We start from the raw sequence: 14172 nt of genomic DNA, 5'->3' as shown, positions 1-14172 counted from the left end.
GATGATGGTGGAGACGCATGTCTGGAGAGCAACTGGGGCCTGCCAGATGCTGAGAGATTGTATGAGGTTCCTCTATCTCATGTGTCTGTGCCCATGTGTGTTGGCCATGCACACTAGATCAGGTAATGGAGGGGAAGGAATGAGAGAGATGAGGGTGTGGATTGTGCCCAGGAATTGTGGTTTCCCAGCCCCACTCCTGCCACACTTTGGAACCCTTTACTCACTGAAGGCCACTGCCTGTAGCGTAGCCATGAGTGTCTTCTTCAGCTCCAAAGGAAAGGCCATGAAACAATCCACGGCAGGGAGTCCCACCCTCCCCTTCCTCCGTGTTTTCCCTGAGCAGACTGGAAGAGTTGCCTCAGAACAAAGGTGGACTCGGAGGCCCAGACTTGGATGCAGCACAAGTTTAATGAGACTCAAGAAGAAAAGGAGGTGGCTCAGAGGGAGCACCACGGACAGCCATAACATTGCAGTGAAACTCCTGCAGAGTGTCAGTCTGCCTGCCCTGCAGTGGGAGGGAGAACAACAAGGCCCTGCCACACTGCCCTTGGGAGACAGAATCAACAAAAGCAAGAGAGAGAGACATGAGTCGCAGAAGGAAACAAGAGTTCAAAGCCCTGAATGCAATCCTGCAAAGCTCTATCTCCTTTCAAGGACCATGTTGCAAGGTCTTGGGAGATTCTTGCCCAAGGACGTTGCCAGCATCTTTAGCAGGGTCGACATCTGCTGCCACTGTAGCGGCTGGTAATGCAGGAGAGGTCAAAGTCCCCAGAGTTGATGGGCACTCCCTCCGTGCTGAGGATGCTGCCAACAGCAGCGGAGGTGGAGGAGCCCACAACGGTGTTCCGTGGGAAGGAGCTGAGGATGGGGCCAGGCAGGGTCACCACCACTGCGGAGGGCTGGATGGCGATGGTGGAGCTCTGGCACTGCCTGACACAGGGCTCATTGCAGCTGTTGGCCAGTGGGGTCGGGCCACAGGGCTGGCAGGGCAGACACGGGTTGCAGCAGGACATGTCTCTGGGACAGAGGTTCACCTGGGAGAGAGGGCAGGAGGAAATAGAGCATCAGGTGTTGCTCTTGAGAAACAGCACTGCACCAAAACACAGTTGAGCCAAAGCACCTCTTGGCCCAGCATGCGCTGGCAACCTCAAATCCCAGAAGCCACCTCCATTGTCCCAAATTCTCTCTGTGGAAGACCTTCTCTCCCCTTCCCTCTCCCATGAGATGCAGCTCCCACCCCAGGGCCAGGAGAGACCCTTCCGTCTGAGACACACATTGAGGAAAGACACCTGATTCTGAAGCAGGAGGAGAACAGGCTTCACATTCACCTGATCCCAAGGAGAAGGACGCGAGAGAAGTGGATGAGAGAGCAGAGAGTTTTGTTGCCTTTTATAGGAATCCTGCACTGCCTGAGGCCCAAGCATCCTTTGTGGAAGTAATAATTTTCTGACAAGCTCATGGTGAATGCAAAACACGCCAGCTAATGGTATGGGCTGTGTCCTGGTTTCCTGCAGTGCTGCCTTTTCACTTCCTGGCTTCTGCTACATACTTTCACTTATGAAGGCTTCTTTACGTGTCGGGATGAAAGGCCTAGGATTTCCAGAGCACACAAACTTCAGCACAGGCAGAATTCTCATTTCAAGTGCTGGTGGCATCCTGTGCAGGCAGGTGATGTGCACCTTGGTCATTCCTGTGGGCTCCTTTGTGGCATGGTTGTTGGAAAATGGGCAACACTCTCATGTTTCCCATCTATTTGCCAGGACTACCATTTAGGACAACATACCATATCCTTTTCTCTTGCTCCCTCCACCTCTCTGATGATTGCTCCTTGTTGCACACAGGTGGGCCTCTGCTGGGAACGTCTGATACTATTGCAACACTAACAGTACCCTCAGGACGATTTCGCTGGGCTCCTTTGCCTCATGCCCTCTCCTTGCACTCTCTGCAGGTCCTCAGGAAACACCAGGAGCTTGTTTGGGGCCTGGTTTTCCCTTTGGAACTTGAATCCTTTTCTACCACAGTGGTCCCCAGCATCTCCTCAGCAAAGTCCCCACTTGCTGATGGTTTCCTGGCTTTCCATGAGCGTACAGATTTTCAGACGGTTCTCTGCAGGCCTGCATGAGCACACTTGTGTCCATCTGTAGCTCTGTGACCCTCATCATCAGGACATGTGCACATCGTAGTGGACGACTCTTCCCTGGTGTGTCCAAGAGCACTGTAGAGCAGCAGGTCGCCTTTGCCAGAAGGAGCCCTTCTGCAGCTGAATGGTGGTGTCTTTGTCCTGGCAGAGAGGTGCTCAGAGAACTGAAATGCAATCTCTTCCTCCTGCACTCTCTCTTTCTTCCTTTACAAGCAGGGAGAAAATCCAAGAAACCTTGCCTACCTGTGCAGGCCATTGTCCCTGCGGTGATACCCTGCTGATGCAGTGTTGCTGGTGACTGGGATGGGACACAGGCTCCTCATGTCCATGCCAATGCCAGATGCATTTGTGCCTCTCGTCAGCCTGGTGCTGAGTAGGGGAAGAGACCAACAGCTCACATAGAATGCATATTAGACTAAAGAGACTGGGTCTTGGTGTATCTTTGCTCTGAGATGGAGGACAAAATCTCTGGGTGGATCATGTGGAGTCATGTAGCTTTGAGTCAAACTCCTTTGCTGTTCCAGCACCAAGACTTATGCTTCCCCTAGAAAAAAATTAGTCTGAGGGCCCTGCAGTGGTGTCTGAGAATGCAGGGACATGTGATTTAAGGTAAAGCACCAAAATCATGATGCTTTTTCATGAGCAGGATAGGCAAAGTTCTTCCTAGTGCAGAAAGAAACTGCTGTGTACTGACCACAACCCCCTATTCTATATCCTACTGCACTGCCTAGGAGTGGAGCTGACAGAGAAGCCTGGAATGAAGGAGGCATGTTGAGTTTGAAAAAGACTTGTGAATACAAGGGCAGCACTTGAGGTTATTTTGGCTATTTCTAACCATTGTGGGTTTTGTTCGTGAGAAGTTAAATAAATCTTCCCCAAGTGAAGTCTGTTTTGCCTCTGACAGTACTTGGTAAGCAATCCCCCAATCTGTACCTGGACCCATGACTGTTTCCGCCTTACTTTCTTCTCCTGTGCCTTTGAGGAGGGAGAAGGAGTCCAGTTGGGTTGTTGCCCAGAAGCCAGCAAAAGTCTCCTTGGATTTGCAGCAACTTTGGTAATTAGAAGTGCCATGAGTGTTTGTCATTTCCATGCTTTATTTATGCTTTCTATCTGTGCCATCACGAGCAGTCTTTCTCCTGCTTTTGTTCCCCTCAAATGATGGTGGCAGATGATGTCAATTGTCCTTTGTGCTCATGTACCTGGGAACTAGTGGCAGGCTGTCATGGAGGCATCCCAAAATAAGTTTAGGCGGACAACGAGGTCCAAAACAAACTTCATTCTGGCTGGAAAAGTACCGCCAATAAACCGATTAGAAATGGGGTTTATACAATTAGTTAGCACTCCAATAACATAAGATACAGGTTCGGATATTAGGTTAGGAGATTATTTGGGGAGCAGCGAAATAAGAATAATGAGGATCCACAGCGTGCATATACGCACTCACAAGAAAACAAACCAGAGCCCTCCCTGCCCCGTCTTGCCCATAAGAGATAAACACTAGCCTATTCCGGCCAGGACTTTACACTTGTCTGTCCCAGATGAGGAATTTACACTCGCCTACCAGGCAAGGACTTATTAAAGCATATATTCAGTAATTTATCACTCACCCACATGCGGAGGTGAGGCGCTCCCAATCCTGGGAGGTTACCTTAGACGGCTTCACTGTCTAAGGGCAGGGACTCTGGTAGCGTGGCAGACCCGCAGCTCCAAGAAGACCACACAAAGAGGGTCTCCGTCGGGAACCCCATTTATAGTCTGCTCAGATCTGACTGTGGGCATTCCAGAAGCTTCTCGGCTTGTCTATGCCCCGCCCCGCCGAGTGTGGGCATTCGAGAAGCTTCTCGGCTTCTCTGGGCTATGGGCACGCTTGGCCCCTCCTCTGCTAATGACGCTGCCCACCGACTCTAGGTCTCCACAAAGAGAGCCATTAGCTGCCCCATTGAAGGCCCCAGTTCTGAGGGGAGAGGGGGAAGATGGGCAGCTACCAGTGCAACTGCCACACCAGTTCTCAGGGCGTGGCGGGGGGGAAGTGCAACTACCACACAGGCTTACAGCTTTTCTTTCCCCAGCCAAGCATCCCTCATTGTGTCTCTTTTCTGGCCCATCCACTCTCAATGTTTCACAGATAGGTCAGTGCCAAAGATCTTGGTTGTCTTTCTAGTCCCAGATTTCTGATGTGAAAGCACCAAAGGCTGTTCCCCATGAGCTGTAGACTTCAGGAGAGGAGGGAGCTGGCAGGAGGGGCATAGTACAGGTCACCTCTCCTGGCATCCTGGGTGGTGGCCCCTCTATGCAAGGCTGAGCACTGGGAAAGGGCCCTCAGTTCTTCCCTGGCAGCTTTGTTTTCCTTGTGCACCCAGAGATCTTCCAACGAAGATCCTCTTCCTGTGAGGGGCTGGGTTTAGTGGCCGGAGCGAAAAGCAGAAGGTGGTGAGAGAGCTTCCACCATGGAACTGTTCTACCCCTGCACACCAAGATGCGATTAAACTTGTCCATGAGCTGCAAAGAGAGAGCATGTGCAAACTACTGATCTGTGCTCTCCCTACAGTTGTATGGGATGAAACATCAGATGCTCGTCTGTGTCATCTTGCAGGCCCATGTGAATAACCTTTTATCCTTGAGATGACTGTTTGAGGGGAGTTGGAGATGTGCAGTCTACAAGACACCTCAGCCCTGCAAATCTGTGTAATGAGGCACTGGGACTGCACAGGGCACTGTGTGGGTATAATGGGAAAAGAGGGTATTGCCATGTGATCCCTTCTTTTGGATGCCTGCCATGGCCCCTCCTTCCATCCTTGCATGCTTCTGTCTGACCCTTCTTCCCATAGCAGAGCTACATCCAGACCAAGAGGAACAGTCTTGAGTGCTTGTGGGGCTGCTGACCTGCCAGAGCCTCCTGCAGCAATGGAGTCCCCCTATGATGACAGCACAAGTTGGGATCACCATCTTTAGGGCATGCTTGGAGGCCAAGGGAAATATTTCTGGGCAGAGATACAGCAAGGGAAGGGCTGATGGTCACCGTTTGTGGAGTAGCCTTAGCTCCAAGGCACAGGGACTGAAGGACACCCAACATGTCCTGCCCTCCCATTCCTCTAGGAATGACAGAGTCCACCTGCTCACCTGCTTGTTCCCTCCCAGCATATGTCCTTTCTCCCTTTACAGCTTCAGAGAGTATCCAGAGAGGAAATGACCACACAGAGCCAGTCGCATTGGATGCAGCAGAGTTTAATGAGTCTAAACAGGGAAACAAGATTTTTCTGAGAGGAGGACACAGTGAAAGGATGACCAAGGAGGGCCAGAAGTCAGTACTCTAAAGAGGCAAAGGTGCAGGCAGGTGTCCCCAAGCTGGCTTTGTGGGCCTCATGACCCAGGGGAGCAGAGAAGAACAAAAGAAAAGAGAGAGTTTAGAGACTGTAGGAAGTGAATGAGAGATATTGGCGATGTTTTCAGAGACCCCAGGATGGCCTGTTCCAAAGGGCTGACATCCTTGACAGGAGAAGTAGGGCAGGCTCAGCTCCTCTCAAAGCAATGGTCAAGATATCCACCATTCTAAATGGCATCCTCTTCTGGGTTCTGGGGGCTCCTTGCCTGGCTCATCACCAGTGACTTTAGCAAGGGGGGCACCTTCTACTGCCGCAGTAGCAGCTGGTAATGCAGGACAGGTCACAGCACCCAGAGTTGATGGGGACTCCACCACAGCTGAGGATGCTGCCTACAGCAGCAGAGGTGGAGGAGCCCACAACGGTGTTCTGAGGGAAGGAGCCCAAGATGGGTCCAGGAAGAATCACCACCACAGAAGAGGGCTCAATGATGACATTGGAGCTCTGGCACTGCCTGACACAGGGCTCATTGCAGCTGTTGGCCAGCGGGGTCGGACCGCAGGGCTGGCAGGGCAGGCACTGGTTGTAGCAGGACATGTCGTGGGGCTGGTAGTTCACCTGAGAGAGAGGTCAGGGAGGAATGAGAGCACAGGAACACCTGAGGAACTACCTGAAATCTGACCAAAAGGAGGCCAAGGCACCTGCTGGGTAGGGAGGTGGCAGCTGTGCTGTGGGGAGCAAGATATTCTCTGCGTGAGCTCAGCAGAGTCCCTTGGATAGGAGCCAAACTCAGGGATACTTCTGTCTGGCTTGCGTCAAACAGAGACCTCAGCCCAGTCTCAGAATCTCTCCATAACAGTCTGTCTCTCCTCAGCCCCCTCCCACAACCACAATCTCAGAGGACTAACATAAGACCAAGGAGCTGGTATCAGCTCAACTGTCATTGAAGACTGGACCCTGACCTATAGGAGGAGGGGGAGTAGTTAAGTGAGTTCCAACTCACCTGGTTCCCAAGCAGAAGGAGGTGACAGAAGTGTTTGAGAGAGCGACAAGTTGATCTGGCTTTTATATCGTCTTCACATGGCCTCGGGCCCAAAGGCAGCCACTGCGTAAGCCACAATTTTCCTCCTAATGAATGGAAACATCCCAGGTAATGACATGGCACATGCTGCTGTTTCCCCCTATGCTGCCTGTGTATTTCCTGGGTTATGTCATGCCCATTCCCTCACAGATGCTTCTTTTGAGTGCTGGGATGAGAGGTCACAGGATTTCCGGGGCAAGGATGCGTCAGTTTTGGCACAAAAGATAGACTAAGTGCCAGAGGGGTCCAGTGGAGGCAGGTGATGTCAGCCTGGGGTACTATTTTTTTTTATCATCTTGTTGACAGGAAAGGCCTCAGCTGCTCCCAGCCCTGCACACTTGCTTGGTCTGCTTTGACCTGATATTATTTTCATTTAAGAGCTTATGGGCAGAAATACAGCACTAAGGCTCTACAATTGTGTTTGCTTTTTTGTTGTTATTGTTGTTTGGTTTGGTTTGTTTTTTTAATATCTGGAAGTTCCTCTTGATGTATTGTGTTTACATAGATGTTTAAAAGAAGGAAGGAGAAGAGACTATGTAGACCTTCTCTTTCAGAATTATTTTAAAAATAAAGTCAGGTTGGATGAGGGTTTGAATGACTCATCCAATGAAAGATGTCAGTGCTCGTGGGAGAGGGGTTGGATAAGGTGATATTTAAAGTTCCTTTCCAACCCAAACCATTATACAATTCTATCATTCTGCAAAGGTGAGGTTTACATCCGTAGGAATGGATAAAGTCCTTGAAGACACAGAAAGAATGCTAGTTCAATGCTAGAAGAGATGAAATGCTGAAGTACTGGACATGGTTAGGTTGTGTGGCATGAATTATGCAAGAAATATTTGTTAAGAAGCTCAAGCAGAATGAGAAGTAACAAAGATTAGATCTCCTTCTAAATGAGAAACTGGCTGTTACTACAGGTCATTAGGTAATGTAGAAAAAACTGATTGATTCAAACCCTTGTGAGAGACTGTGGAAAGCAGTATGCGCTGCCAGATTTGAGTATCAGGATTGACATGATCTTGCAGTATAAGATTGTACAGATACATGGATCAGCATTTTTTTTATTATAGAAAGTGAGATGGACAAGGAGCTGAATGAGTGAGCTGATAAAGTGATGGATAGCTGGATACACAGTCATATGGCATAAAAATGAGTTTTTGTCTGCACAGGTCATGCACAGAAGGTCTCTGTGCTGCAGTTCCTGCCAGAAACACCCATTCAAATGGAACACAGCATAATGCTGAAATGTGATTTCTCTACCAGAAGGTCTTACTCCTGTATCTTCTAATATGCTGTCAGTCCCCTAGGTAGCAAATCCCTTATAACACAGATATGGAACACAGGACCCGCGGGCCGAATCTGGCCCTCCACCTTGTTTTAGCCGGCCTGGAACTTTGTTTCTACCCAGTGGCAGTGCCAAGCTCCTTGTCCCCAGGCTCCTGCCAGCACGCTAGTCCCATGTGCAACATGTGTGACACGCATTGTGCTGCAGGAACAGGAGAAGGGTAGGAGCTGTGGCTGTAGCTACAGGAGACCGGTGAGTCTGTGTAAGAAGAGTAATAGGTGAGACGCTAGTAACTGCCTTGGGGCATTGAAAGACAAGACAGACAAGAATTGGGGTGGGGGGGGTGGAGGCGCTTAAAGGAGTACTCACAACTCTCATTTAATTTTTTAATAAGTTAGCCAGATACATGAACTTCAGCAACTACGCGTTATTTTAAAAGTACCTGTAAAAAGATATTTTGTAACCAGCAGCCAGGGTCCCACTCATTCGTTCTACATTGTTTTCCATGGATAAGGCCATCTCTGTGGTCCAGCAGTCATGGCCGCACTTGCACAATGACATGCTGATCTCATTTAATAATATGTCATTTAATAACAGGACAGCTCTGGGGCACAAGCAGTAGTTAGGCATAGTCCTGCAGTCCTGGCCACTTGCTAAAGTTCATGTATCTGGCTAATTTATCAAATGAAATGTGACTGCCCATTTGGGCATACCCCTTTAAGGGGGGATGTCTTGAGCAGATGGGGTAAGAAGGAAAGTACCCACTAGGATTTGCAATGGTGAAATAAAGCAAATGTCTCTACTGTGGTGGTGTGAAATAAGGAGAATGCTCCTCATGGGGGGTGATAAAAGGAGAATATCAGTAGGCATGTCCACCCCCAAAGGAACGTTGTCCTTATTCCACTATGGAAGAATGAGGAGAATGTTCATGCCAGGGAATGGCATTAAGGATAATGTTGCTGTCCAAGGAATTGCTGATGGGGGAATAAGGAGAATGTTATTGGGACAGACAGAGGGGGAGGAGTGATGGAGAAAGAGTGACTGCTGTTTATGGGGAGGGGGGTTTGAAGGAAAGGTGAGCCTGTGTGGGAGGGCCTGACTATTATTTAACCTGGTCCTAAAGGACATCTTGGTCTTTTACTTAGGTGACGCACCATACCATCTCCGGTGGAACAATTTGAATCCCAAAATGTCCAGTAAGAGAAAGATTGATGCAGAAGGAAGGCAATGTAATGATAGATGGGAAGGCGAATACATGTTTGCGTTTCAAGGAGAAAAATCAGTATGTCTTTTGTGTTACGAGACAGTGTTGGTGATAAAGGATACAATGCACACAAGCGAGTGGCAACCACAAGGCCCGTGGGCCAAATCCTAAAATTACATTTGGCCCTTTGAAGGCAACCGCGAGCTGATGTGGATCCCAGTGAAAATGAGTTTAAAAGCTCTGCCTTATAGTGCTGCTGCAGGTGGATTCATGGAGATTCTTCTCTGCACTGTCTGCAGAGGACTCCCTGGTGCTTCTCTGTATGCAGGATGCCTACTCCAAGATAACATTGAATCATTTGACAATCATTAATGACACGGAATTTAAAGAGACCAAATACTGGATTTTGCACCTCTGACAGATTAGTACCAGACACAATATAGATTGGGAGAGGAGTGGCTGAAGAGCAGCCCTTCAGAAAGGGATCTGGAGTTGCTGGTTGGCAGCAGCTCAGTAGGAGGCACCAGTAAGCCCTGGTGCCCAAGAGGGCAAACCCCACCCTGGGCTGTATCAACACAGTACAACAAGCCAGTCAAGAGATGTGATTATTCCACTTTTTGTGTAGCCTAACCTTGAATACTGTGTGCAGTTCTGGGCCTCGCAATTTAAGAAGAATTTTAAGACATTTGAATGTGTCCAGATGAGGGCAACAAAGCTGATGATAGGGGTGGAAGGAATGTCCTATGAGGACTGGCTGCCGACTTTGGTTTGTCTAATTTGAAGAAAAGGAGGCTGAGGGGTGACCTAATTGCTCTCTACAACTTCCTGAGGAGGGGAAGTGGAGGGAGAGGTGCTGATCTCTTCACCCTGGGTAGGACACACAGGAATGGTTCTAAGGTGTATCAGAGTAGGTTCAGTCTCGACATTAGGAAGCATTTCTTTCTGAGAGAGTGTCAAACACTGGAACAGGCTTCCTAGAGAGGTGTTTGATGCCTCATACCTATCAGTGTTTAAGAGTCATTTGGATGACACCATTAATAATATGCTTTAACTTTTCTTGAGCCCTGAAGTGGTCAGGCAGTGAGACTAGATGATCAAGGTAGGTCCCTTCCAAATGAAAATTTCTATTATATTCCATTCTATTTTTCTGACAGTGTGCCTTCTGACACCCTGCACTTAACCAGCATTGGCAGAGTAGGCAGGATGCTGCCCACTTTAACCACGTAAGGTATGACTCAAGTCACACTACCATTGGTGGAGGCAAGAGGTTGTGGGACTCTTACATTCAAAAGATATTTGCATTATTTGCTGTTGCTGTCAGATGACCAGTACATTCAGTGTCCCTGACAGTCTGCCAGAGCCATTGTATTGCTTCTGTGTTTGCTATTGGTGATCAGTGAGTCACCATATAGACATGTTGTTGCTTATCCTTCTTATTGCCTCAATAAAACTAGGTTTACGTGGTTGTTAGTCTTCATTACCATTTGGACCACACTTTCTCTTATAGATATGGTAGATTCTCTTAAAGAATATGGTAGTAGGGCTGTGGACACCCTACTCATGACTCTTGGGAGCCCAGGATCCATCACTGCATGGGTCAGGCTGTCCCATCATCCATTCTTGTCTCTAGATTTTTTAATAATTTATAATCATTAGGCCAATAACTTCTTTCTTTTCTTCTTCCTTATCCTCTAATATATTCAATGTCACTGCTCTGGACTCTGAGTAGTCATGGAGAAGTGCAGGCAGAAGGCATGAAATAACCTGCTTACTTAACATGCTCACCATTTCTTTGCTTCCTTGACCACAGCTGGGGTTGGAGAGCTGGATGCACTCTCTGGCTGCAGGGAAGAGTCCTTTACGTGCTCATCAGTATGATTTCTAGCACAGCTTTATGCCGTGAATGGCTCATGTTGCTGAGACCTTACCCCAGGTCAGGAGAGAACATTGCTGGCTGCTTGTTGCCTTTGCCCCAGTCCTCAAAGAAAGGGAGAGACTACTCACCATGGGATCTCCCTCCAAAAGCCTGAGTAATGAGCAAACATTTCTTCTGGGCATAGGCACCTTTCAGCTTCTTCACATAGCTTGGACTGTGCTGTAGGTACCTGGGAAGGCAGGGGATGGCTGATGACCAATGACTGAAGGTGAGTCACCAGTGTGCCCTTATGGCACAGCAGACCTACTGCACTCTGAGATGTCTTAGCTAAAGTGTAGCCAGCAGACACAAGGAAGTGATCCTTCTGTGTTTGTCACTCACAAGGCCATGCCTGGAGTCCTGTGGTCAGTGTGGGACTCCTCGGTATGTAGGAAAGATATTGACATGTCAGGGGCCTTGAGGACATGAGGCACTAAGGGAGCCTGAAGGAACGGTGCCTTAGGAAAAGAAGGCTCAAGGGAGACCTGGGTGTCTATGACTGTACCCTGAGGATTTGGAAAAGATTGATCCAATCTCTTCTCGAAGTGCACAGTGGCAATAAGAGGCAATGGACACAATTTGCAACCTGAGAAATTCTATTTAGATATTAGAAGCTTCTTTTGTCGTTCTTGTTGGTTTTTGGGGTTTGTTGGTTTGTTTGTTTTACCTTGAAAATTCTCAAGTACTAGAAAGGGTTTTCTAGAGATGCTCTGGCCTCGGAAATTTTCAGGTCCTGGGCACAGCCCTGAGCAGCCTGATCTAATGAGACCTGCTCTGAGCAGGGACTTGGAATAGGTGTTCTCCAGAGGTCCTGTCCAACCCAAATTATTCTACAGAAAAACTAAAAGTACTTTGGTTTATTTTTTTCTTAAAGGATAGAAGTAAGGAGAAGATAAATGCAGATCAAATTTGTTTTGAATAAGCTGAGAATGGAAGGGTTATTATAAAGTGGAAAGGCTGGTTTGGTTTAGGTTTGGTTTGTTTGTTTGTTTTTCAGAGAGCTTTTAAGAAACTGATTTATAAAATGGAATGGGACAGTGTGGCAGGAAACGTCATTTATTGACTCCTGAGATATCTGCTTTTGGACAGAGTGAGAAAAGTCCACAGTGCCAGGGAGGCTGATTGGGACAGTTGGTGTCAGCAGGATTTGGAGGTGTTGACCATGATGTTTGTGAGAGTTGCAGCCTTAGGGTGCGCTGAAAGGAGCTTGGGGCTAGACACCATGCAGGAGCCAGGAGAGGTCAATCAGCCAAGGGCTTGAGGTTGATGGGAGAGGAGACACAGGGATCAAGGAAGTAGAGACTCCCAAGATGTTGCACAGGAGGATGTTTCACAGAGGTTGATCTATCCTTTTTTTGCTCCTCACTGTAGAGAGGCAGAGGTCTTAATCTTTCTGCATTAGTTTTTACTCTGTTATGTAGCCTAGGGTGAGAGAGTGTAATGGCCCTTTCCTGTCCAGCTTGAGTAGATAGAAAGAAAAGCCACAGCCAGCTCTGCAGTGATAGACTCCCAGAAGACTTACAGGAGCCTGGCCAAGCTGATTTCTACATCAATGTGTGAGTTGCCATAGCCCTGCAAATCTGTGCAGCTGCTGGGCTGTGCAGGGAACTGTTTTGCGAGTGGAGACTTTATAGGTGTGTCACCATTTACTGCAGGGCGACAATAAACCATGGCAGATGCTCTCTGTTAACCCCCCACTCTCCCCACTAAGGAAAGGTAATAGGAGGAAAAGGGAGAGAGACTTGCAAGTTGGAAGAAGTTAAAAATGTTTTACTAATGCTAGTAATAAATAGAGAAAATAATACAAAATATACAAAACCAATCTTGGATTTCCCGGGGCAATGTAGCGTTGCCCGTGGCAGAACGGGCGTTGCTCCAGCGCCTGCAGGGTAGGCACCCGGAAGTCTTGGGCTGGACTCCGCAGTAAACCTCTCCTCTCTAGGGTAATCAGTTCCAGTTCTCTCAGACTTACCTCATAAGAGAGAAGGTCCAGACCCTTAATTATCTTTGTGACCCTTCATTAAACTCTTTACACTTCATCCATTTCTCCCTTGTACTAAGGAGCCCAGAACTGGAACCAGTACTCCAGGTGTCACCTCACCAATGCTGAGGGAAAGGATCACCTGCTTCTACCTGCTGGTAAAACTCCTTTTAATGTAGCCCGTGTCACCATTAGCCTTCTTTGAGCAAAGGGCACATTTCCGCCTCATGATAAATTTGATATCTACCAGGATGACTCAGGTCATTTTCTACAAAGCTGCTTTCCAGGTGAGCAGTCGCCAGCACAGAGAAATGACCCTGTCTTCCACCCTGGTCCTGTGGTTCTGGTGACATGTGGGGTCTGTGTGAGGGAAAAGCCACTGCACCACAGGGCCCCAGATTCTAAATATGTGGGAAGGCCTTGGCCTGTGTGGGTGGAGCAGCGATGCCTCATGGAGCACAAGGGCCACTTTAGCCTCAAGGATCTGGGAATGCTGGAGGAGCTTGGTGCCTGGGAGAGGACACCCCAATGTGTGCCCTGTGTTTGGGCTGATGCATGCCCTGTGCCATTCAGGGGCAGTTCACAGATCCTGCTGAGCACAGAATCTGATTTCATTGTCACTGTCATGTCTCCACATGGGGGTACCTGGTCTCTCACGCTTTTGGGGCTGTAGAGCTCCTGGGCCTGAGAAAAGCTACTCTGTACTTGGAGAAGACAAGGCAGCACAGAGCAGTGTTGTGTATTTGGGGACCGGTCACTGGCCTGAGGCTGTCTTCACCCAAGAGGTGTTGGGTTCACAGGGACAGGGGACTCTAATGTATGACCTGCTGTAGAATTATAGAATCATAGAATAATTTTGGTTGGGAAAGACCTTGAAGACCATCAAGTCCACCCATCAACCTAACACTGACAAGTCCACCTCTAAACTTTGTCCCTAAGAACCTCATCTACGCATAACCTATTGGCAGCTGATACCAATACTGACTTGAGAACACCTCAGCCCTGCATGTGTAGTCAACAGGCGAGCCATGCCAGATGCTGTGCTGAAGGGTCATATGACTGCATGGGGAAGTTTTCCCTGCTGCCCATGTCCAGCTGTGCTGACCATGGCCCCTGACTGGTTGATGGAGGAGAGGGCAGGCAGACTTGAGACTGTGGGTCATCCCCAATACTACTTACCCGTTCCAAATTCCAGGAATCCTTTGGCAATTTCTTCTACTGAGCCACCTTCCCCAGCACAGCTCCA

At 48.5% G+C, this 14172-nt stretch overlaps 1 protein-coding gene across 1 annotated transcript; it reads right to left on the bottom strand.

Annotated features, from left to right (window-relative positions):
- Positions 1–707: 707 nt before the first annotated feature.
- On the bottom strand, positions 708–1459 carry LOC135998199 (feather keratin Cos1-2-like). Its single transcript, XM_065651339.1, has 2 exons — positions 1335–1459; positions 708–1041 (listed from the first exon to the last, which is right to left on the bottom strand). Exons 1-2 carry the CDS (start codon positions 1457–1459, stop codon positions 708–710), a joined length of 459 nt encoding a protein of 152 aa, XP_065507411.1.
- Between the last annotated feature and the right edge of the window lie 12713 nt (positions 1460–14172).

The sequence above is a fragment of the Caloenas nicobarica genome, chromosome 24 (genome assembly GCF_036013445.1).
Source record: "Caloenas nicobarica isolate bCalNic1 chromosome 24, bCalNic1.hap1, whole genome shotgun sequence".
Classification (NCBI taxonomy): domain Eukaryota; kingdom Metazoa; phylum Chordata; class Aves; order Columbiformes; family Columbidae; genus Caloenas; species Caloenas nicobarica.
This window is presented reverse-complemented; position numbering and strand designations above follow the sequence as displayed.

Excerpts from the sequence above, each read along its gene's own strand:
- LOC135998199 (XM_065651339.1), bottom strand. The coding sequence starts at position 1,459 with ATGAGCTTGTCAGAAAATTATTACTTCCACAAAGGATGCTTGGGCCTC. Across the intron at positions 1,042-1,334 it reads TCTCGCGTCCTTCTCCTTGG|CTCCCAGGTGAACCTCTGTC; the intron begins GATCAGGTGAAT and ends CTCCTGCCCTCT.